The sequence below is a fragment of the Cnephaeus nilssonii genome, assembly GCF_951640355.1.
Source record: "Cnephaeus nilssonii genome assembly, chromosome: 18".
Classification (NCBI taxonomy): domain Eukaryota; kingdom Metazoa; phylum Chordata; class Mammalia; order Chiroptera; family Vespertilionidae; genus Cnephaeus; species Cnephaeus nilssonii.
Window position 1 is genome coordinate 32,436,236 of NC_137089.1, and position 25,217 is coordinate 32,461,452.

The 25,217-nt window shown below is 44.7% G+C and overlaps 1 protein-coding gene across 2 annotated transcripts in view; it reads right to left on the reverse strand.

The window, feature by feature from the left end:
* Positions 1-17,733, reverse strand: part of CA8 (carbonic anhydrase 8) — an 83,437-nt gene extending 65,704 nt beyond the window's left edge. For both annotated transcript variants that reach the window (XM_079796370.1, XM_079796371.1), the window contains exons 1-3: positions 17,603-17,733; positions 16,224-16,415; positions 4,140-4,264 (exon numbers count right to left, since the gene is read on the reverse strand). In XM_079796370.1, the coding sequence (XP_079652496.1) occupies positions 4,140-4,264; positions 16,224-16,415; positions 17,603-17,702 (417 nt within the window). In that variant the 5' untranslated portion in view covers positions 17,703-17,733. The remainder of the gene's footprint in view (positions 1-4,139; positions 4,265-16,223; positions 16,416-17,602) is intronic.
* Positions 17,734-25,217: the final 7,484 nt, after the last annotated feature.

A 25,217-nucleotide genomic window follows, 5' to 3' on the forward strand; every position in this document is an offset into this window, starting at 1 on the left:
GACCTACGAACCAGGAGGTCATGGTTTGATTCTCAGTCAGGGCACATGGCCGGGTTTTAGGCTCGATCCCCAGTGTGGGGCATGCAGGAGGCAGCCAATCAATGATCCTCTTTCATCATTGATGTTTCTACCTCTCTCTCCCTCTCCCTCCCTCTCTGAAGTCAATCCTACCTAGTAATAGACAAATATGCAAATTGACCATACCTCTGACACACCCACAAGCCACGCCCACCATCCAATCAGAGCGAGTATGCAAATTAACCCAACCAAGATGGCTATAGCCACAGAGAGCAAGGTTTCCCAGGTAACAGAGGAAGCCAAGCTTTCCGCCTGCCCTTGCCAGGCCTAAGCCTCCACTCAAGCTACAAAGTTTCAATTATAGAAGGTAAACAAATCCAAACAGAAATGGCGGCAGAATGGAGCTTGAGAGAGCAGGCCAGGGTTGCCCCCGACAACAGGGGAAGCAAAGCTTTCCGCACACCCTGGCTGAGCCCAGGCCTCTGCTTAAGGCTACAAAGTTTCAATTATAACCCCAACAGAAATGGCTGCCGGCCGAGGAGGGAGCCCCAGGCTTGGCTCCGCTCCAGGCTACAAAGTTTCAATTGTAGAAGGAAAATAAATTCCAGATACCAGGGCCTCCACTTGGGTTGCCAGGGGGCGTGGCCAGCCTGCAAAGCACCACAGGCCCCTCGCTCAGGCCGCCCCACGCCCCAAGGGAACCCCACCCTGATCAGGGACACCTTTCAGGGCAAACCAGCTGGCCCCCACCCGTGTACCAGGCCTCTATCCTATCTAATAAAAGAGTAATATGCAGATTGATCATCACTGCAACACACAATATAGCTGCCCCCATGTGGTCAAAGATCCTGCCCCCATGTGGACACAAGATGGCCACCACAAGATGGCCAGCAGGAGAGGGCAGTTGGGAGGCACCCGGCCTACAAGGGAGGGCAGTTGAGAAGGACCAGGCCTGCAAGGGAGGGCAGTTGGAGGTGATCAACCCTGCAGGAGAGGGCAGTTACGGGTGACCAGGCCGCCAGAGGAGGGAAGTTGGGGGCAAACAGGCTGGCAGCAGAGTGGTTAGGGGGTGATCAGGCTGCCAGGCAGAAGCGGTTAGGGGCAATCAGGAAGGCAGGCAGGCAAGCAGTTGGGAGCCAGCAGTCCTGGATTGTGAGAGGGATGTCCGACTGCCCGTTTAGGCCCGATCCCTGTGGGATCGGGCCTAAACGGGCAGTCGGACATCCCTCCAGGGGTCCCAGATTAGATAGGGTACAGGCTGGGCTGAGGGACAACCCCCCCCTCTGTGCACGAATTTCGTGCACCGGGCCTCTAGTAAAAATATATTTTTTAAAACAAACAAACCAAAAACCTACCTGGCTTGCAGCTATCCCCCTCTAATTCTGTATACCCACAGCATTCATGCACACAGTAAGATGCAGCACTAAACAAACACTGAATGATTGATACATATATTCTCTCTTTGATTGGGTCAGGGATAATCTGGGTTAACAAAGAATATAAATATTATTCATAACCTATTTTGGAAAAACTACAGTCAGTAATCCCATGATGTGAAATATAAATATTTCTGCAGAAACAAAGCCTCACTAGCAGAATTTAATTTTCACTCCAAACAAACCATTACCTGTGGTTAATGGACCGGAGCAGCTACACCACCACCAATGAGCAGGACCAGCCTGAACATTTGGTCCGGAAATTCTATTCAACTGCAGAGCAAAGAGCACACACCACTGACTCGCCTAATCTAATTAAACTTTCCCAAGACTGTGAATACCCTGTGGCACAAGCAAGGCCACTGAATTCCCAGCCAGAAGTCATTGCCTACCCGGTTACTCCCATCTCTCCTTCAAGTTTTTGTTATTAGAGGACGTCTTGGAGGCCTGGTGGAGACAAAATGATGAAGTGGCCTTTCCTCCCCCTCACTTTGCCCTCCACACCTGCAGGTTTAGTTGTTTTGGATGATTTCACGTCCTCCTCTTTGATGCATCTGGTGTGAACTTTTCCTTCTCACTTTGCATGAGGACAGAGCAGTAGCCAGAGGTGCCACAGAGACAGGGAGGACGTGTTTTAACCCTTTGCACTCGCTTTCTTTTTTCTCGATTCCTTTATTCTAATGCTAACCGTGTTGAGTCACACTCGACATCCGAGTGCAAAAGGTTAAGGCAGTTAGAAGTGACCGGGGGTCTGTAGGCTTTGAGAATAAAAAGTTCCTGGAAATGTGACATTTGAAGTCCCAACCTTCCCCATCAAGGCCTTCAAGAAGCTGTTATTGTCCTATCACAAGAGTATATATCACATATTCTCTTTAACTAACTACAATGAGATTTTCCCTTCTATCCTCAAAGCATTGATTATTCCACTTTTAAGATTGGAGTCTTTTTTAATGAAAGGAGCATCCTGAACTTCCAAAGGATTACATTATTAAATTATAATTCAAGTATTGTTGGGAAATATTTCCTCTAACTTCATTCCTTGAGGCATATATATCCTTATATAAATTATACATTGGTTGAGCGTCGACCTATGAACCAGGAGGTCACGGTTCGATTCCTGGTTGGGGCACATGCCCGGGGTTGTGGCTCAGTCCCCAATGAGGGGTGTGCAGGAGGCAATCAATCAATGATTCTCTCTCATCATTGATGTTTCTATCTCTCTCTCCCTCTCCCTTCTTCTCTGAAATCGATAAAAATATATTTTTAAATGAATAAGTTATTAAATTATACAGCAGTGATTTCAGTTACTAAGGCCTGGATCTGACCATGAGCAGTGCTATACAAGATTAAGCAGATGTGCAGCTGGGAACCACAGAGAAGGAGGACTGGCATGTCAGCATCCCCCAAAATATACTGTTCCCTGCCACTGAAGAGCTACATCCTAGACAGAACTGCGGATCCTTAGAAAAGAAATATAAACAAGGCCGGGACCAACCAAGACATCTCCTCCCTTTCACCAGCCTGGATTGTCTCTGATGTTCCTGGCACTGGACTAAAAAATTCGAGTAAAAAGGAGGAGGGGGAGACTTTTTCTTCAGGAGCTTTCTTAGCTCAGGCTGTGTAACAAATTACCATAGACTGGAGGCTTAAACAACAAACACTGATTTCTCCGTTCTGGAGGCTGGGAAGTCCAAGATCAAGGTGCCTGCAGATCCCATTGCCCGGTGAGGGCCCACTTTCTGGCTTGTAGATGCCTGTCTTCTCATCCTGTCCTCACCAGGCAGAGAGTAGAGAAGCAAGCTCTCTGGACTCTTACGAAGACATTAATTCCATTCATGAAGGCTCCACCCTCATGACCTCATCTAACCCTAACCACCTCCCCAAGGCCCCATCTCCTAACACTGGGGTGAGGTAGAGTTTCCACATATGAATTTGGGGTGGAGGGGAGGACACAAGCATTGAGTCCATAACAGAAGCCCACAGTCAATGAGAAAGACACTTTAGACACTAAAGGTTTTACAATCCATGAGATCAGTGCCACAGCAGCAACCTACCAAGGACCCTGGGAGCAAAGATCAGGGAGAAATTAATTCTGCCTCGAGAAGGAACTCAAGTCCCAAGGAAGAAATTGATACTTCAACTAGATATTGGAAAAAGAACAGGATTGACTAAAAAGATAATGAGGACAGAAGTTCTTTAAACAAAAAAAAAACAAAAACGACCTTCTAAAAATCTCTCTCTCTAATTGCTTGTGGTGAAGAATAGAACCAACCTACCAATTTTAATCAGAGCTAACCTAGACGTTTAGTTACTAAAAAAAAACAAAAGTTATTTATTTTCAGCTTATTACCAAGTCAGAGCATCTACAAAAGTGACCTACTGAATTTGCAGAGGCAGCAAAATTCTTACAACAGGAATAATAATAGGATGAAACTTAATGGCTTTACTGAATAGATTACCTTTATGGCCAACAGCCCACGTGCACTCTCCAAGCCCACGGAAGTCCCTGAGAAGCCTCATTTGCTGCCCCAAGCTTACATTTCATTACACACTTTTTAATTTTAATGCAAATTGGTAAAAATGGAAAAGCTATGCATCTACTTTTAAATTGAACCATTTTTAGTAAGTCACTGAATACTTTTTGTGAACAACAGGAGTTTTTACAAGATGATCTGTTATTCTTACCTCCATGGGAAAAGCTTTGAAATTAACTGTGTGCTCAGAACCACGCTGGTTTTCTCTTCCCCAATGAAATCGGACCTCATACAGTTCGAATTCGTGCCCTTGAGGCAATGGACCTCCCGACAGAACTGAAAAAATAAAATAAAATAAATTCTATTTAATTACATCTCAAACATATTCATCAGCACAGCAATAGAAACACTGGGGACATGTTTTGCCAAAAACTCGAATGAGCTCTATAGATTCCATTTGTATAGCCAAAATGAGAAATACATCACAACTGTGAATTTACACTATGTGGGTTTTTGCTGAAATTCTTATAATGCCATTCAGATAAAAGCAGAAGTTCAAAAACTCTGGAATACCTTCGTAATGATATGTATATCATTTCATTTTTAACGTGGTTAACTTTAGACAAAGAAAATCAATGCAGTAGTTATGCCCTCTGAGATATAAACTTAGCACTCATCAGGAGAGCAAAAATATTGTTTGAGTCTCAGATTAACCAATAACTTGCTATAGATGTATCAATAAATTAAACCTTGTTTTCAGATCATCCATTTGTAGCAATAGGCTTTCAATTTAGAGAATAGGTGTAAGCTAATAAAATTATCTTAGAAGAGAATTATTATTAAGCCAATCAGATTTTTCAACAATGCAATCACACTTAAAAAGCAATTTACCGCTCAGTGTCACACACAATGCAAACAAAATAAAATTTAATAAAATATTAATACTTAAAATATGAGCATCGGTTCTATAGGGCCATGTCTCTAGTTCTCATTTCTGGATATGACTCAGAATTTTGTCCCAAAGAAGGGCACTCTAAAAGTAATGAAAAATAAATTTGTGCAAGAACCTGTCTTGAAGCGATAAAATACTTTCTTTAGTTAAACACTCCCTGATTATCATATGGAAAAACTTGAAATAAAGTTTATTTTAAATTACCTATTTCAATATAAATAAAGGTTGTTTGCATTTTTCTTGTTAAAAAAATGTTCATTGTAAATGGTATCAGCTAAGAACTGAAGGTTATTTTTCAGTCAAGATGCTGACAAAATTCACCCCGTTCCCCCAGAAGTGCTCTCAAACATGTGAGCGTTGACACCTGGGTTGCCATTGCAGAGCAAGTGACAATGTCCAGCCTGCTCTCCCGAGGAACAGCTTGGCTGTCTATCTCACTCTAAAACTCAAAGGAGAAGAAAGCAAACTAGTGCAACAGGTATTTACTTGTTTGGTCGGTTCTACACCCCATAACTTGTTCCAAAAAGAATTTCAAGCTGCTTATATCAAGGTACATAAAACACAGCCAGAAAGCATACATTAGGAAGAAGAACAAAGGTTAAACAAAGACAGGGGCAGAAAACAGCTGGAGAAATGAGGCGATCGCACACACCAGTGTCAGAAGTCCTTGCTAAAAGTGCCCGAAAACTTGCTTTTAAGCTTTCTACCAGCTCAGTGAAGAAAAAGAGCTTCAATAGCAAAAAGCAGTTTTCATTTTTCAAGTGTATAAACCTCACATCATGGGGGAAGGAGGTGAAGTGCATGGCCTTTAGGATACTATATTTCACAATTTTAATGCTTCTCCTCAGACCTGGTCTTACTTAAGTCTCACAACAAATCTGAGGGGTCAGTGGGATCGTCCCCATGGACAGGAGAGAAGAACATGGCTGAGAGGGGGTAAATGCGGCCTGCCCTAGCCACCCAGGGTCCTCTGACCCACGTCCCAGGGTGCGACAGGGGTGGGGAAAACCAAATTTTAGTATCTGCAAGCATGAAAAACAATGACTTCTTTTTTTAAAATGTATTTTTATTGACTTCAGAGAGAGGAAGAGAGAGAGAGAGAAACATCAATGATGAGAGAGAATCATTGATCGGCTGCCTCCTGCACGCCCCACACTGGGGATGGAGCCCGCAACTCAGGCATGTGCCCTGACATGGAATCGAACTGTGACCTCCTGGTTCACTGGTCGACACTCAACCACTAAGCCACCGCGGCCAGGAAAACAATGAGTTCTTTAAGTCTATGGTTCTAAACTGCAGTTCTATTTCCCAGGACTATAAAAAAAAATTTAAGTACATGGATCACAACGGGTCACAGATATCCAGAGCTGCAGTGTGGCTCACGGAGCATCTTCAATAAACACCCAGCTATGGATGGAAGAAGGGATGACAGGTTTCTATTTCAACCGGGTGCCACAGTTTCTGAATTATCTCAAAACTCTCTCTTCCTTCCCCACAGCTGTCCAAACTTGGTCTTAAGGAAAACCCAGAAGGAGGCCTGCAGTCTAGCCACAGTGTACCCCACCTCCCAAACCAAACAGAGGGCAAAGCAAGGAAGTCCCTGGCTGAACCCCAGCCTCATCATGAGAACTAGAGAACACACCCCTCACCCTGTGGGAGCACAGCTGAGCGCTTCACCGGGGTGGGCTCTGCTTTTTAAAGGTGAAAACTGCCTTAGAGGAGGCTTAGCGCCACATTGCTAAGGACAAGGAAGGAGAAATATTGTGAAATAAAGTCATGTGAAATGGGAGAGAGGATTTTTAAAAACTACTGGTACTTACTTATTTAAAAAAAAAATGGATGCTATAACTGATGTTGACAGTGACTTTAAGAGACCAGAAAAAGAACCTGGAAACTCCATAGATCTGTCTTGCTAGGAGAAGTTGAAGGCCCCCAGGGATCCACTGATCACATACATTGTACCAGACACTGTATTAAGTGCTTAAGGTACACTGATTCTTCTTTAGAGAGAGAAAGGAAGCGGGGAGGAAGGGAGGGAGGGAGAGAGAGAGAGAGAGAGAAGAAAAGAAACATCGATCGGTTGCCTCCCTCACACAACCCAACCAGAATTGAACCCACAACCGGGTATGTGCCCTGACAGAGATCCGAACCTGCCACCTCCTGGTGTACAGGATAATGCTCCAACTGAGCCACATCAGCCAGGGCAAGATATACCGATCTTGACAAAAGAGACAACATTTCGTGATCTCGTGGATTTTTACAATGAGCACAGAAAAGGGAAGCATTCTGCCCAGGCCTGGTCCCCAGGGAGGGGTGACAAAGAGGCAGCGTCAGCCAGGAATCAGGCGCTGGGAACCTTTCACTTTTCCTGCAGATGAGTATTCCAAAGTTAAACCGCACTAAAATCATGTGGCTGTCCAAAGCCACAAAGAATGACGAAATCCTGAAAGCAGAATTTTATGAGGTGCCAGCTAAGTATTACCTGTGCATCCCCTAAGAATGACTCTGTTTTCAGACTAAAAATAAACAGTAGCTCAGTTTTACCCATTTGGCAACATCCGCTTAAGGCATTTTTCTGCCTCGGTATAGCTTTTCTTCAAATAAGGAGACCCCTCATATCATATTTACGATTACCAAATTTTGCTGAGTGATATTGTGCCACCATATGGCAGGTTTATTAGTTGTGACGTCACTAAGGTCAGTAAAATGTTTTACAATGAAACTCACACTGATGACATGCTGCATTTCCTTAGAATAAAAAAACTTGTGGGAAAAAATACAAAATAAACCGATGTCATTGCTGCTGCACCCATTTTCTTTAATGCTCTGTAATAGTCACTGCTACGATGCTTATGAGATAAAAAGAGATCCTGCTCCAAAATTTGGGAACCTCACAGAGACATGATATATATACATCTACCTCAACCTATCTAAGCTTCTCTCTCCATTCGCTGAAAACAAATCTCCCAGGTAGTTCAAAGGCTGTTGTCCATCAAGGCTTATCTCCCTCATTGCATTTGAGTTCAACCCGCGCGTTGCGAGACGGACGCCATGCCCTGCGCCGAGCACCCAGTTCATAGAGAGAGGATACAGCCGTGGTGCTGGCGGGGCCCTCTCAGTGCTTGTGGAGCTGGATTTGACGGTTTACATAAATTGCATCAGAAGAGTAAGGGAAAGTGCACAAGGCACTAGGAGAACACCCAGCAAGGAATGAGCCAGCACCAAGGGCATCAGAAAGTCAGGGAACTTGGCACAGGAGACGACTGCCAAGCAGAGCCTTGAAGAGGAAGCTGAGAGAAGTGAGAAGGCGCAGGCCAGCAGGGAGAGGAGGCTGAGAGGGGCTCCAAGATGGGAAGCAGCTTGAATGTGTCCCGAGGGAATGAAGCTGGAGGTCACCCATGGCCAAGGTCGGGCCTCAAGATGAGAGAAAATAAATTTTTTTTTTAATATTTTTTTACTGATTTCAGAGAGGAAGGGAGAGAGATAGGAACCTCAATGATGAGAATCACTGATCGGCTGCCTCCTGCACATCCCTCACTGGGGATCAAGCCTGAAACCCGGGCATGTGCCCTTGACCAGAATCGAACCTGGGACCCTTCAGTCCGCAGGCTGATGTTCTATCCACTGAGCCAAACCAGCTAGGGCGAGAGAAAATAATTTTTAAGATATTTCTGACAACCCCGTATTTAAATCAGCAAGGCTGCTAAGAAGCACTATAAAAAGTGGTCATTTTTTACAAGTATGGTTAATAATAAAAAATAATAATCTAGCCTAAAATTAGCATTAAGAATTATAAAAGACCCAGGAGTGGAATTTTCTAATTAGGGTTTCTATAATAAGTTGCAGGAAAGGGCACAAGTGACCTGCCTTGATTAGCAATTTCTCCCGGGCCCCTGGCCCTTTAACCATGTCATCACCCTTAACACACTGCTTGCCGTCAGATGGAATGACGTTCTATTGCACAAGCTTGGGCAGTCTCACACTTTTTCACAACGTAAGTATCAAACCACTCAGGCGAGAAACCTATAACAATTACATTTTTACACTTCAGCTACTTTCTACATCGCCATAAGTATGTCCCATTTTAATGTGTCTGTGTACACTAAATTGTTACGATTCCCACAGAACAGTATCCACGTGTCCCACGGAGACTCATGTGGCAGCGTTCATGAAATTCTCCATAGTCGGGGAGATAACGGGCCAACAGTCTGGTCAGGTCCCACCTGGAACGCGACCCTTGGCTCAACTCCCCGTCGGAGGCACTCTGTCTCCTTGAAACATGCTCAGAGCAGAGGGAGAAGAACAGTGACAGGATCCAAAACATGGTCCAGTTGCAGGGCCTCCACCCCAGCCCACCCTCTCCTCCCCTGGTCCATATAGTCAACCCCGTTCGTAGGTGGCACCTCCGAAATCTCTCTTGTGTCATCCCTTTCTCCCACTGACGCTGTCAACACTGTAGCTGCTGTCCTGGTAAACTGAGTCTCACCCAATAACCTGCAAACTGACTCCCAATTTCCCCAGATCCCATCTTATTCAGCGCTGCCAGGTTCATTTTCCTAAAGCAACATTCTGATTATCCGACAGAAAATAAAAAGTGGTTATACTCAGGAGACTTGGTTCAAGGTCCCTCATGAATTTGCTCCAACATACCCTCTCCGTTATATTTTCTATTAACCTCACTTATGAAAGAAACTTTTCTTCCAGATGTACTGAAGGATGTGTTTTCCCTGTACGTAGCCACATATTTTCTCCAGACTGCTCTCCCTTCCCACTCATCCCATTCTCCCAGATCCAAATGCTATTCACCCTTCCAGGATCATTGCAAATGCCACTTCCTCCCCCAGATCTTTCCCTAACAATTCCAGGCAAAAAAATAATCTCCCCCTGTACACCTATTCTTCACAACCTACCACTGTAACCTTCTTGAGAGCAGGCATTGGGTGTGATTTGTATTTACCTTCCCCAAAGCATGGAACACCTTGCATAAGGTAAAACAAAGACTGCAAACTGCACTTTCCAGGCCAGATGAACCCAGTGGCTGTGTGTCTGGCTCACAAGCCCCCATCTCCACCTCTTCCTGACACATTAAACATCTGGCAAACTAGGTGTGCCGGTTTCCCACAGTCTCCACCAGTCCCTATTGCCTCCCAACACTACACCTAAAGCAGAGGATCAATAGCCATTTACAGGAGTTGCTCTCCTGGCTGCTCTCATCTATGATACCTGCCTGGCCTCAGAGATAGGTGTGTAATTCCTGTAATAAATGATCAATCACTACATATTTATGAATGAAAGACTATGTCTGAGGAACAGTTGGAGGAACAAATATGTTTAAAAGGGAAAATGGCATTTTCATAATATGATGATGGTAGTCAATATTTTAAAGGATGACATGTGGAAATCCTATCTAATAAAGAGGGAATATGCAAATTGACCGTCACACCATCACAAAGATGACAGTGCCCATAGCCACAAGATGGCGACACCCAGTCCCCTCAGCCCCGCTGGAATCCTCCAGTCCTTTCAGCCCCGCTGGGGGGTGGGGAGGCCGGAGGGGTGGCAGGTGCACGGTGTGGCTGGACCCGCCTTCAGCCCCCCAGCCGCCCAGGGCCACCCGAGGCTCAGTTAACCAGGGCCGGCCGAGGCTTGCGCTGCCGACAGTGGCAGCAGCAGAGGTGTGATGGGGGCGTCACCTTCCCCTGATCGCCAGGTCGCCTCCTGAATTTTCATGCACCGGGCTTCTAGTGACAATTATATTTGTCCTATGTAGGTCCAGAACCCCAAAATGGAAACAATGAGGGAGATCATAGAACTTTTCAATCTTTGAAATTACTCAAAAAACAAAATGGGTTTTCTCAGTGAGGAATGAATTTCCTCTCCTGCGCTGTTCACGCTGAGGACGCTCAGCCACTTGCCACCAGAGGACCTCAGACGGGAGGCTGCCCTGGCTGCCCTCCAGGGCCCATTGCACTCCCGGAATCTACGACTTTAGCCCCTTTCCCAGACTCACGTGCTGTCTTGCTGGAAAGCAGAACACTGAACCGAAAGCATGCAGTCTGTATGAGTGTACTGCTTACGGATGCATGTTGTACAAGAGAGGAGGGCCGAGGAGGAGACCTTGAGAAACCCCATTATTTAAGGGAATGGAGAATCAAGAACTGGCAGAGAAAAGGCAATAGTCAAAACTAAGAAGAAACATCAGGAGGTGAAGTGTCACAGAGACAAACCTGAGAGAGTTTCCAAAAAGCCCACTGCAAATGCATCAGAATTAAAGTATGTAAAGAAATTGTAAGTATCCATTGGTTGTGGGATGAGGAGATCATCAATGACCTTGGTTTGGGAGCTCCAGCAGGGGTTTGGGAGTGGAGGGCTCATGCTCAGGGCATGCCTCAAGTTTAAAGTAAGGCAATACATCCAGACGGGTTTATATATAGGCACTGTATCATTAGGATTATGTTAAAAGCTTTAACTTAATAGGTGTCACCATTTAAATTATGCTACAATTTTTGTAACTGTTTTTGGCGATTCTTTTTTATTGTTTACTATAGACAAAGCAACAACAAACAAACAAAGAAAACACAGAAAGAAAGAATAAAGTAGCCCAGGCCACTGACAGCCTCCGTGAGGCCAGACGTTTCAGTTGGGTGGTGTGTATGAAATAAGTTTGATTTCTTAAAATAACTGTGCTTATTCTATGAATATTCTATTTAAAAAGGCAACACCCAAGAAAACATAAACATATATTATTAAGAAAAAGAAGTCAAACTGTAAAGGCTACATAATGGATGATTCCAACTATGTGACATTCTGGAAAAGGTGAGACAATGGAGACAGTAAAAAGATCGGTGGCTGCCTGGGGCTGGGAAGAGAGGGAGGAACAGGCGGAGCACAGAGGCTCTGAGGGCAGTGAAACTGTTCTGAATGACACCACAGTGATGGTGACATGTCATTCTCCATCTGCTCCAACCCAGAGAGTGTACCACACACACCACAGTGACCCCTCAGGTAAGCTGTGGACTTCCGCAGATGGTGATGTGCTAGTGCAGGGTCACCAGCTGTCACCGGTGTGCACTCTGGTTACCCTCTTGCCTGCAGTCAGTAACCAGCGGCAAACAGCCAGCTGTGAGCTGCCACGCACCCTGCCCCCAAAGAAACAGACAAAACCTACAAAGGCTCCTCCTGCAACATGGCCAGGTCCCTACCTCGTCAGATTACTGTGACGTCCACCAGACCATATTCCTGCCCAGGTGCACAGAGCTCCTAATCCCCTCTTTAGACCCACTCCTAAATAGGAACCATGAGCCAGCAGTCACTAGACATTTGAGGAAAACCTCCAATAATAAAAGAGAGCAAAACAAACAGAAGAAGGAACCCAGAATAAACAGACACGTGACGGGAAAAGAAAAAGCAATACAATGAACTTTTATGCATATATGTATAATCCATGGACACAGACAATATGGTGGTGAAGCCCGGGGGGTGGGGAGCGGGGGCAGGCTGGGAGAGGTCAATGGGGGAAAAAGGCGATATTTGTAATACTTTCAACAATAAAGATTTTTAAAAAAAAGAAACAAAAAAGCAATACAGAAAAGAATGGAGATAGATTCTGCACTCATGAAATAAATGCTGGATATTGGAGGTTAAAAATTAAAACAATTCCTAGAATAAGCAGATCTTTTTAGAAATTAAAAATAACTAGCAGAAGTTAAAAGTTCCGTAGGAAATCTAAAAGTTGAGGACACTACAGAAAGTAGAAGAAAAAGACGAACAAAAAATAAGAGTGACTGAAAGAAGATAAAAAGGAAAAACAGAAGACTTATCCATGAAATAATGTAAGAAAACTTTGAGAAATCCTGATTTGAAGCAGCCCACCTAGTCCCCAGCACAGAGACTGAAAAAAGAACCACACCAAAGCATAGGGTTGTAAAATTTCAAAGCAATCGCCACAGAGAGGAAACTGTAAAAGCTTCTAGAGAAGGGAAAAGGTCATATAAAAGAGTTGACAAGCAGGTGGCACCCTGGAGGGCAGAATACCTCCTGGTAATGCAGCAGTGACATCAAATATCTGCGGGCGAACAGTTCCAGCCCGGGCTGCTTCGCCCAGGCCAACTCCATACAAGTGAGACACGTGCAAACACACAGGTCTCCCAACATTTACCCTCACGTGCCCTTCCTCTCGGGAGGTTACTAGAAGATGAGCTGCAGAAGGGAATAAACCTAGAAAACGCCTTCAAATGAGGGAACGACCCCACAAGAGCATGTCACGGCATCTAGAAAACACAGGACTGGACACGGGAGACAAGTACAGGGACTTGCTGGGCCTCGGTTCCAGGGAGCTGCGGGGCATGGCCATGCAACAGGCCTGGAGAACAAGCGGACCAGCCGGGCAGGAATAGATGGAAGAGAGGCCTGGAGGTGGGGTGTGGGGTCGGGGGGAAGGATGGATGAGAGGGAGGGAAGGATAACCTGATTATGTGTCAGTATCCTGGGAGAAGATCTGCCATCTGTCAGAGACTTTGAAAATGAAATCATGAAAGATAAATTTAAAAAGTAAATTTAAAAATACATTAATTCTGGGGGGAGTAGGGGAACATATTATTCAGTAAAGGAAATAGACTATAATCTCAGCCAGAAATAATAGCTACACAATCATAATAATAAGAACACTGAGTATTGCCAAAACCAGTTTGGCTCAGTGGATAGAGCGTCGGCCTGCGGACTGAAAGATCCCAGGTTCGATTCCGGTCAAGGGCATGTACCTTGGTTGTGGGCACATCCCCGGTAGGGGGTGTGCAGGAGGCAGCTGGTCAATGTTTCTCTCTCATCGATGTTTCTAGCTTTCTATTCCTCTCCCTTCCTCTCTGTAAAAAAATCAATAAAATATAAAAAATAAAATAAAATAAAAGAACACTGAGTATTAACTTAAGTAGAAATTATAATTTAAGTATAGGGACAATGGGGAGCAAAACTACGATGTGGGAGGGGAATAAGAGAACTGGCCCCATCTTCAGAAAAGGGAGCCCCCGGCTCTCCCCATATTAAGAAGAATGGCAGTGACAGCAGGAGGAACAGCAAAGGGCTGAAAGTGATTGTCCCCAGGACAAAAAGTGGTGTTAGGTGGGAGGAGCAGGTTAGACCCCAGAGGCAGAGAGAAATACAGTACTAGTCCATTATTTCAATTATGTTTATACTCTATTTTGATAAAACTTGAACTAAATAAACGAATGGCAGGGTGTTTGGGCTTGTAGCCTATCCCTTTAAGAAGCTCAAATATCCTAGAAAAATAAATAAATAAACTGGTCCAGACATGGAACTTTTTGTTACTTCCTTTTACGTTTGGGGAAACACTGGCGAAGTCATCCTAGAGGCAGAAAGGAGATGGGGCATCTGAAGGAGCGCGTTCCCCCTGAGGAGGCAGGAGGAAGGGGTCGGGGGCCTGTGTATCCCAAACAGTCCGAGACAGACCAACAGACGGCTCTCCCTCAGTGACCAGGGGTGGAGGACGGAGAAGAATCAACCGGCAAAGAAAGCTACTTGAGCAAGACACATACCTGTGGTGAGAGGGCCAACACAGCGCTGGACAATCTCTTTTCTGAGGCGGCCAAGGAGAGTGTTTGAGAAGTTACCAGAAGAAAACGTTAACCTCAATCTGATCAAGTAAATTTGACCTTAGAGCAGGATAGACACACGCTTAATTGACAGTATTTGTCCTCAGTCATTCCTCCGTGCTCCCATAAAGCTAACACCATTGTCATGTTAACACTAGTACTTTAAAGGGTTGTGTTCCTACTAAACCAGGAATCCTCAAGAACCATCTTGTCCACCTATACACAACCAACACTGACTCACAGTGGCGCCTGACAGGAAATGCATTTTTGTTGTGCAGATATAGGAACATTTTCTTTCCAGAAGTACAAAAGCATGTCAATACACCAACACACACGTATTACCTTAACATGTTTTTATAGGTCAGAAGTCAGTATTCAGTAATTTTACTACACATTTTTAAAATAATACAGACTGTACCTGGCCAGAGTGTCTTAAGTAGTTGAGCATCAACCTATACACCAGGAGATCACAGTTTGATTCCTTCCTGGACAGGCACATGCCTGGGTTGCGGGCCGATCTCCAGTGCAGGGCATGCAGGAGGCAGTCAATCTGATTCTCTCTCACCATTGATGTTCTATCTCTCTCTCCCTGTCCCTTCCTCTCTAAAATCAATATAAATATATTTTAAAATAATAATAATACATAATGTCCCTTCATAGATAACTCCCCCACACACACACAAATACTCTGATTTAAATTCAAATTTACATCTGAAGCTGTCTCTCTAAATGCGCATGCAACCTAGACTCTGTTTTGGGCGATGCCCATACTTTGACCTCAGAAAGGCAGAGAAGGCTGCATGAACCTATGACTACCTCATGGATTCTAAATTAAAGCTCAGGAACATTCACAATGAATGAAAAATCCATAGCTGCTCATCAATACCTGCCTGACCTAATAATTAATCTGATGGTTTTATGTTTTAAAATATCAAACTTATTGATCCAGAATTTGAGCACAGTTGGTCTCCAGTAAGCACTTCCTATCATTTCAAATATCCTAATTTTACATTCTTTCTAAGAGGGAAATAAGTCACTATTCACTATGAATAGCATAATAATAATGCTAATTTTTAGAATTCTGTTTTCCTCTTCCCTGCATTTACGCTGAAAACCAATTTCCTTGGTAACTGCCCAGCACCCTTTCCACAAAACATTTCAGATCCAGCTCAAATAGGTTCAGATGGGGAGAAGAGGAGTTTAAAAAATACAATAAATACATAAAAGCAAAAGCTTTGTTTACTAGATAAATCTTTTGCTGAGCTTAGAGGATATTTTTGATTGCTATTCATTAAAAATGTTCTTGTCATTAACATAGTAGAAAAATAAATATGAAACGTCTACATTAAATGCCAGATAATGTCAATAAATCATAATCTTTAGTTTTACAATGCAAAGAATTATAATTATCCAAATAGTTTACACTAATCAACAATTTAGGACAAAATGCAGATTGGTACACCTATGTGTACCTGTCCACAAATCCCCACAAGGTGTAAGTTGACCAACTAAGATTGCTCAAGTAACATCGTACAACGTAGAACAACCAAACTGGCATCTTCATAATTTCATCCTTTCAAAAACAATTCCCCAAAACGCATTTTATAACACATAAGGGTACCTGACAATGGAGCTATGTCAGTTCTACCTTTAAGGTCACGCAAGCTAAAGGAGAGTTCAACAGCTGCAAGATGACTTGAGTTTACGAGAGCATGCCAAGCATCTTCTAAAATACCTGATTTTGACTTCAGGATAACCTGAATGGTATGTCCGTCATTGGTGACCTCACAGTCCCGGCAGACCACATAATTCGGCGAGAGGCGGACATCCAGCAGTGAGGGGTCATATCTGGCTTCCCGTGAATTCAGGTTTATGGGAGACTGGTATTCCCCATTGGCATCAGGAAACACCAACCCCCATTCAACACCTAAGGACAGAATGAAGCACATTTATAACAGGTTACAAAAAAAGTGACAGCAAAACTTAACATGTTAAAACTAGTTGAAACACTGTTTATAATCCTTGACATCATTAAGAGGGTTATGACTACCATCTCTATACAGATGAACTATGGTAAATGTGTGTCAATATTTGCATTTATACTTTATATAATCTAATAGTCTCAAATACTACATACAAAATCCTGAACTAACAAAATATTCTGTTTGTAGTTGTCCACAAAGGGGTAGTAATTTATGACTAAGAAACTCAGGTCATCTTTAAGTGATCAGAAAAAAAGTAATAGCACAAAGTTTTTCTCTGCTCATCAGTTATGTGCAGTACTTGGGAAATACCTGTAACTCTCAACATGCTTAGTGAGAACCCAAAACAACAAATCTGATGCTCATGAATAAACGCCTCTTCTCAAAAATGCAAATACAGCATTTTGAAGTGTACATATGTACAGGTACACATACCTGTGTATTCATTCATATATGCTCTTTCCATATTTTTATAATGAAAATTATAAACTAGGCATTTTTTTTCAATAGATGTGGTCAACATCAGCACCAGTGGTCGGCTCCATTAAGAGACCTACATCTTCAGGGATACATTCAGGAATCTAAACTTTGAGAAAAGTCCACCCCCTTCTCTCCAAGCCCACTGACTCAGCCTGGAATTGAGGACATGTCTGGCCTGAGAGGAGCCTGGCTAGCATCCTTCAGGAAAGGAGTAGAGGCAGAAATGCTTGCTTCTAGCAAGTAAGACACCAATCGTTTCGCTAACACTGTGTTCTCAGGGTGTGGAGCAGAAGGCAGCGCTGTTCCTCTCAGCTACTCCGAAGACAAGAAACGTCCCAGCCGCGGCTGTCAGGCTCGCCCTCGGGGTGGAGGCGGTGCCAACACCTGCCGGGCGGTAAGGCCAGGCTGCCCAACGCGAACGCAGGTGGCAGGCCCGCCCGCTAGCCCCGCCGCGGCCGGTGCCCCGAAACCGGCCAGGGGACCGGGAAAGGGCCCAGGGACCCACGTGGGAAAGCGGGGGCCCCGGGGGTGCTGGGAGCGCGAGAGAGCCGCGGTGTGCGGAGCCGCGCGCTGGGCGGGACACCCGCGGCGCGCAGCCCCCGACGCGCCCGCCGTCCGGGGACCCGGGACACCTCGACCTGCGGCGGGTTACCTTCTTCGTAGCCCCACTCCACACCCTCCTCCTCCTCCTCTTCATCCTCCTCCTTCTCCGGGAAGGCGACGGAATCTTCGATGAAGCTCAGGTCAGCCATGGGGAGGCCGTGGGTCCTCCGCAGGGTCAGCGCCCCCGCAGGGTCAGCGGGCCGAGCGGGAGTGGGAGTGGGAGCGCGGGAAAGTGCGCGCGAGAGAGTGCGAGCGCGTGGGGTGGGGGGCGCGCGGGTGCGAGTGGGAGCGCAGGGGACTGAGCGAGAGCGCTCGTGGCGAAAGGCGAGGGGGGGTGAGTGTCCGCGCGGGGGTGAGTGTCCGCGCGGGGGTGAGTGTCCGCGCGGGGGTGAGTGTCCGCGCGGGGGTGAGTGTGCGCGCGGGGGTGAGTAAGCGCGTGCTTCGGGCCCGGTTCTCGGGCGGTCAGCGCGGGGAGCGCGTCGCCAGCCTGGGCGGAGCGCGGGGGAAGCGGCAGCCCTCGGAGCGAAGGCCGGCGAATTATAAACCCGGCGGGGGCGTGTCTGGCACAGGAGGACCCGCCCCCTCGGCTTGGTGGCCCTGACCTGGGGCGGGAGATGCGAGGGGGGGGGGGGGGGGCGGTGAACCGCAGGAAAAGGCCCTGGGCGACCGCGCAGAAACCTCGGAAACCGCTGGGTCCGCTCCCCGCCCCGCTCTCCGCCCCGCTCTCGCCGCGCTTCCTGAGCCTCGCGCCTGCGGTCCCCAGCCCCGTGAGTCACCCGGGTCTGTCCTCAGGACCCCGGTGTGCGGGGCCCCGCCAGGGCCTTGCTGCTCTTACTTCTTCTTATCCTAACTCCAGGAAATGCCAAAAAAAAAAGAAAGAAAGGGGGTCGGGGAGGAGAGAGATGGATTGCCTAGGGTAGGAGAAAAGAGAAGGCTGGGAGAGCGCATTCACTGAAGAGCGGCCCCCACTCTCAATCTTTATTACTGAGTATTTATTGACTTTCCTGGCAACACAGTGGAAAGGAGTATGGAAACACTTCCAAGAAATGTGTAGTTCCTAAAAAAACATGTAAGAGAAGAAATTGTTTGAATCTAGAGAAGTAAATATAAGTTGGGGATATTTTTCCATTAAAAATATATATATATATTTCCCAGGCAAGAGTAGTGAAAGGCAAGAAAGCGCATTTGTTTTTAGTTTCAGACCCTCGGGTGCTGCTGCGGCGGTAGCTCGCTGTGTACACAGCTCCCGGTCGCCTAATGAAATCGTGTAAATAATGAAATGCACACATTGCATAACAAACAGGAACTTTCCTGGCCCAAGGAGGTGGCATTGCTACCTCCCAACCCAGTGCTAATGACTTCAGCCCCCTGTTCCAACGTCTTTTTAAAAGCTGTAGCCAGTAACCCCTGAGCAGGTAACACCACTTTTTTAGAAGGTATCTGTGTATAATAAACTCCGATTTGGGCCTTCGGTGAAGCTTGTTTTTAATATGCTCTGTGCACTCATTAAAATGTCTGTTCGCAGTTTGAATGGTGGGTTCCTAAATCATACCGTCCTATGAATGCTTCATTCCTCATAGAGTAAAGACAGAGATGCTCAGTTTGGGGATTTGGGGTTCCGTTGTCCACTGCCTGCTCAGCCCTCCCCTTTTTTAAAAAGCGACTTCACAGGCAATTAGAAATTTCTCCAGAAAATGGATTGGGACTGAAAGGGGGCGGGGGTGAGGGGGGGCGGGGGGGGGGGGATTCAACAATCTGCCACTTTCTCGAATGTTTAGCAAAATAGGTGAAAACTATTGGTCAACTTTAGTAGCTGTGAGGATGACCTGTGGATTTCCTGTAATTCGAGTAATTTGTCTTTCTCCTTAACACAACACCAGAAAGTCCACCATTCAGAGGACTGAGCCACAGTCTGAGAGAAACTAAATTCTTTCTTTACTCAGTGCCTTCTGGGTGTTCTTTCTTGAATAGCCTCTCTCCTCCGCACCTTCGTGAGCCAGAGCTTGACAGAGCAGAACTCTATCCCAAAGCTATAGCTTTTTATTTTTTTTTCCCCCAGAGAGAAAGGGAGAGGGAGAGAGAATCATTAATTGGCTGCCTTCCACATACCCCACACTGGGGGGATTGAGCCCACAACCCAAGCATGTACCCTAGCAGGGAATCGAACCTTGACCTCCTGGTTCATAGGTCAGTGTTCAAGCACTGAGCCATGCTGACTGGGCTAAGGCTATGGCTATTTCCAAAAAAGAAGTAAAGAAACACTACCCCAAATATTAACCACTTTCTTCTAAAGGAACATTTCATTTCTTTCTCCTTTCATGAAAACCTTTTCAGAATCTTGAAAGATTTATAAACTTTGTTTTAGAAATATGCCCATGCATTAATCAAATGCTACAGCTAATGGACCCCATTGAGGGTTGCAGAACAAAATATTTTTGCTACCCTGAGCCCATCAGCAATGTTCATTTCTCTCTGCCCCCAAATGTATGTAGAGGCTACATCATAGCCATTGTGTGACCACCAATTGTATTTAAAGTATCACATGAATGATAGACATGTTTACCAAACCAGAGGACAGTAAAGTCACCATGGTAAAAACTCCACTTTCCACGAGTAAATGGTGTGCCACATTTACCGCAGATAAGCTAAAAGACTGAATTGTTAATACTGAATTTTGCAGCTAACAGGTAATTTTGCATATAGCCAACAATGAATCACCATTCATAAGTGCAGTTAACTACCAGACAAACATGTTTACCCACATTTGTTCTTTCTGAATTTTTCAACATCATGTGTATAATGTAACTCCTCTCAAGCCTACAGTACACTGTCCATCAACATATGAGCCGTTCCACTGTGCATCCAAATATTCAATTAACAGCCTTAATTGCTTTGAGACTGTATGCTTCAGATTTCTGCTAATTAACAGCACCTTAAGACCTTCTCTTCTCAGGTTCCTGTACTATATTATCCCTAAAGATGGAGTTTCTATTTCTAGTTATTATAAGGTATCTGCCACCATAAAACCTAAACACACAGATCAAAGATATAGGGCAATTCTTGGATTTACAAAATAGAACAAGCACACCTCAATGTAATATCAAAGAATCTAAAAATATTCATGCTCTATATTTGAACACAAGTACTCCACATATCCCTTTATATAATTTTAATGCATTTTAACCTAACACCATACTTGATTCCTTACATTATATTACTTACTTTTAGTGTTTGCATAACTAACACTAAACAACATCAGTAGCACAATTTATTTTTTAAATATATTTTTATTGATTTCAGAGAGGAAGAGAGAGGGAGAGAGACAGAAACATCAGTGATGAAAGAGAGAGAATCATTGATCAGCTGCCTCCTGCATGCCCCACATTGGGATCGAGTCCACAACTCAGGCATGTGCCCAAACCAGGAATTGAACTGTGACTTCTTATTTCCTGGGTCGATGCTCAACCACTGAGCCAGACTGGCCAGGCAATATCCCAATTTATTAAAACTAAGGCCTATATCGCTAATTACTATTTGATACTAAGAGAATATAAATAGAAGCACCTAAAAGGGACAGACTACCTAGATGTCAAAGGAACAAAGAGAGAAGATTGGGTCCAGCACCCCATACCCACACAACCCTCTCTTGCCAATCTTTTCTCACCAGTTGCTATCTTACTGAGCTTTCTTACTGTGTTGGTGGGTTCTGGCCCTAGAATAGGCATAAATAATTATTACCTTCTTCTTGTGGGCACCTCATGCTCTGGGAACACCTCAAGGATAGAGCTAACATGTGCACGTCAGATGACTTCTAACCAGATTGTAAATCTCTGAACTTCAACAACAATGAATTATGTTCTTTCATATGCCCTCAAGGAATGCACAGTTCTCTTAAGAAGGGGTGGAAAGTAAATAATTAGCAATAATAAAGGCAATATGTTCAATAGAGATGCAAGTACCATTACATCTAAGGATGATGCAAATCATATGCATGGAAACAATCCAGGATGGTTTCTTGGAAAAGATATCATTCGAGGCAAACCAAAAAGGATAAAGAGGATTGGTGGGGGGGGGGGGGGGGGGGGGAGGGGCGGGGCGGGGGGGGGGGAGCACTGAGTGAGTGGATAGCATTCCAGGCATGGGCAATGGTGCTGAATAATGGCAATGCTCTTAAAGACCAATTCTCTCCTCGAGTACCTCCTGAGACCTGTCAAACCCAGTCCAAATTACTCAGAAACTGTGGGCTTCAATGGGCTCATGCCTGAAGTAGGACACTTCTCTGGTTGGTTACTTTGTTAGCGTGATTTTTGTTTTGTCAGTAAGACCATCAATATTTTCCTCATTATATACATTTTGATTTTTGAAGATTTCAATCTTTTGTTTATAAGCCAAAAAGCTCTGATTCTCTCTCTCTCTCTCTCTCTCTCTCTCTCTCTCTCTCTCTCTCTCTCTCTTGCAAGCTGATGTTTATTATAATTACACTGCATCTTACTATCTGAGTAGAAATCTTGCACATGAATCTTTCGATGTAAAAAAGTTGCCCATCAGGACATACATATCAAGGTAGAGATGTGAACAGAGCATTATAATATACTAACAGCAATTATATAACATTTGAAAGATTAACAGTATTATTCCCTTTCCCTTGCCCCTACTCTCTGGACAAGTGGAGAGTAGATGTTCAAGGTCACTGTCATTCATTTTTCACAATCCGCGGGACCTTTGAATGATGTAACATTAACCAAGTGGCCATACCATTTTAAAGGACATTCACATTCCTATTAAGCTCTTGAGAATTTTGACCCTTCTTAAGTGTCAGAGAAGAGATAAACTACAGATAAATTAGGATCAACTGGATGTATAATATACCAAGTGTTTGGACTCCTCTGTCTACCTCAGACCCCATGGGAGGTAATGGAGTTAATGAAATGCTGTTTTCTATTATACAAGAGTATTTGATAATTTGCTTAGCATCTCTCTTGGCATAGAAAGTGCTGCAAGATCTGACATTGGTGATCACAGAATTGTAATCTTCCAAACCTGTCTCCACATTTTACAAATAAGAAAACCAAGGCTCAGAGAAATGAGATATTTGCCCCAAGTCGGCCAGCCAGTTAGTAGCAGAGCTAGGAATAGATTTCAGGTCTTCTGACACGCAGCTTGATAGTCTTTCTACTTTATCATGCTGAACTACATTTTTAACTGAATTTATTGGGTGATATTGGTTAATAAAATTATATAGGTTTCAGTTACACAATTCTATAATACATCATCTATATATTGCATTATGTGTTCACCACCCCTGATTCTTTCTTTCACACTTATTTCTTCAACTGATTAATCTTATATTTTGCTAACTTAAGTTGTATCACACCCTACTTTTATTTGAGCTCTTCTTGGTTTTTTGTCTTCAGAACCATCAGCTTTTAGTCTTAGAGTTCAGTGTAGCTGTGGCAAATTGTATTGTTTCTGTCATTCACAGCCCCTCTTTGTGATATTATACCTCATGGTTTTGACAAAGTAAATATGGGCAGAGGTGTAGACACCACTTCCTAATAGAAGCCTTAGCTGCTCTCGTGTGGTTGCACCATCATTGTTGTCCCCTGGCCCCCAAATTACCCAGTCCACGAAAGGCACTGTTCCTTCTTTCTGGATCCTGGAATGAAGAAGACCCATGGATCAGAGGACAGAGAACCTGAAGTCAACAGCATGTAATGTGGAAATAAACCTATGTTTTATAAGCCACCGAGATTGGGGGTTGTTTGTTATAGTAGCACTAGAGGCCCGATGCACGAAGATTTGTGCAAGAATAGGCCTCCCTTCCCCTGGCTGCTGGGACCCGGACCCGGGCCTTCCTTCCCTCTGGCAGCCTCCTTCCGCCTTCCCTCCAGCCTGGAGCCGCCTTCTACCTTCGCAAGCAGCCCAGAGGCCCAGAGCAGGGCTTTGTCACGTCAATTTGCATATTCCCTCCTTATTGGCTGTGGGTGCCACCGTCTTTGTCACAAAGTGACGGTCAATTTTGCATATTCTGTCTTTATTAGATAGGATAACCTACCAAAAGTTGACTATTACAGTAGCCCATCAGGTAAAGGTAAGTTCAAGGGTAATTTTTATTTGTTCAAATGCTTTTTTGCATGTCTTTTTTTTTCCTCAAAGTAAAAGTATCTCTCTGGCCTGCAAGGACACTAAACAGTCTAAAACAGTACCCTTATCAATCCCTTGCCAATTTCTTAGAAGCCCTGGCCCTGACTGGGATCCTCGCTACCTCAGCACTCACTGAGAAAGCTCTAACCCATAGAAAATCCCCGTCTCCTGAAGTAGACGTGGCCTGTAGCTCTCTTCACTTCTCTGAGATCACACCAATTATGCCTGGAGCCCTACACCTACTTCAGCACCAAAACGACAGCCCCTGAAGTTGGGATGTTTGAGATCACTATGTTGATGACTCTGAAATCCACCTTGTCTCGGGAGCCTCCCTAGCATTTGCCAAATGAAACCCTCACTCAAGTGGTTTCCCAAGTGCTTCCCTACCACCCTGTATAGATCTCTAGCCCTGAAATTGTGTTGTAAGTACGTATTTTATAAGCACCTTCTCTAACCCTTTGCACTCGCTTGCTTTTTTCTCGGTTCCTTTATTCTACGCGGGATTTAATTTTTTAAATACCTCAGATTTTACAAAGCGTGGCAGTAGAATAAAAAACTGGAGTTTTGCTGAAACCGGTTTGGCTCAGTGGATAGAGCGTCGGCCTGCGGACTGAAAGGTCCCAGGTTCGATTCCGGTCAAGGGCATGTACCTTGGTTGCGGGCACATCCCCAGTAGGGGGTGTGCAGGAGGCAGCTGATCGATGTTTCTCTCTCATCGATGTTTCTAACTCTCTATCCCTCTCTCTTCCTCTCTGTAAAAAATCAATAAAATATTTTTTAAAAAAAACAACCTGGAGTTTCTTTTCATACAAACTTATTTATTTGGATTTTTTTATATTTCAAATTATTGATACATTCAAAGAGTATAAAAAGAGCTGCTACCGATGCTAACCATGTCGAGTCACACTCGACATCCGAGTGCAAAAGGCTCATAAACAATGAGCTCCCCGAGAGCAAAGGGTTCATCTTTTTCCTCTCTGTATCCCCCCAAGCAGCACAGAAGCGGCACTTAGGAATTCACTTCCCTGTGCCACCAGCCACACAGTGATCTGACGAGCCTTTGTAGATATTAGCGCAATAAAAGTCTGACTACTCACGAAAAGGCTTTCAGGGTGCAGTGGGGTCATAAAGAAAGAGTAATAGCCCTAACCGGTTTGGCTCAGTGGATAGAGCGTTGGCCTGCGGACTGAAGGGTCCCAGGTTTGATTCCGGTCAAGGGCATGTACCTTGGTTGTGGGCACTTCCCCAGTAGGGGGTGTGCAGGAGGCAGCTGGTCGATGTTTCTTTCTCATCCATGTTTCTAACTCTCTATCCCTCTCCCTTCCTCTCTGTAAAAAATCAATAAAATATATATATTTTTAAAAAAGTGTAATAAAGTTTACTTGGCGGCAGGTATGTCAAGAGGGGCTTCATAAAGGACGCTGGGTCTGGCAAGATAAATAGGTGCTCTTTTGCCCACAGAAGGGAGGTGGAAAGGAGGTAAGGGCAGGCCAGTTAAAAGGAAAAACAAACAACCAACA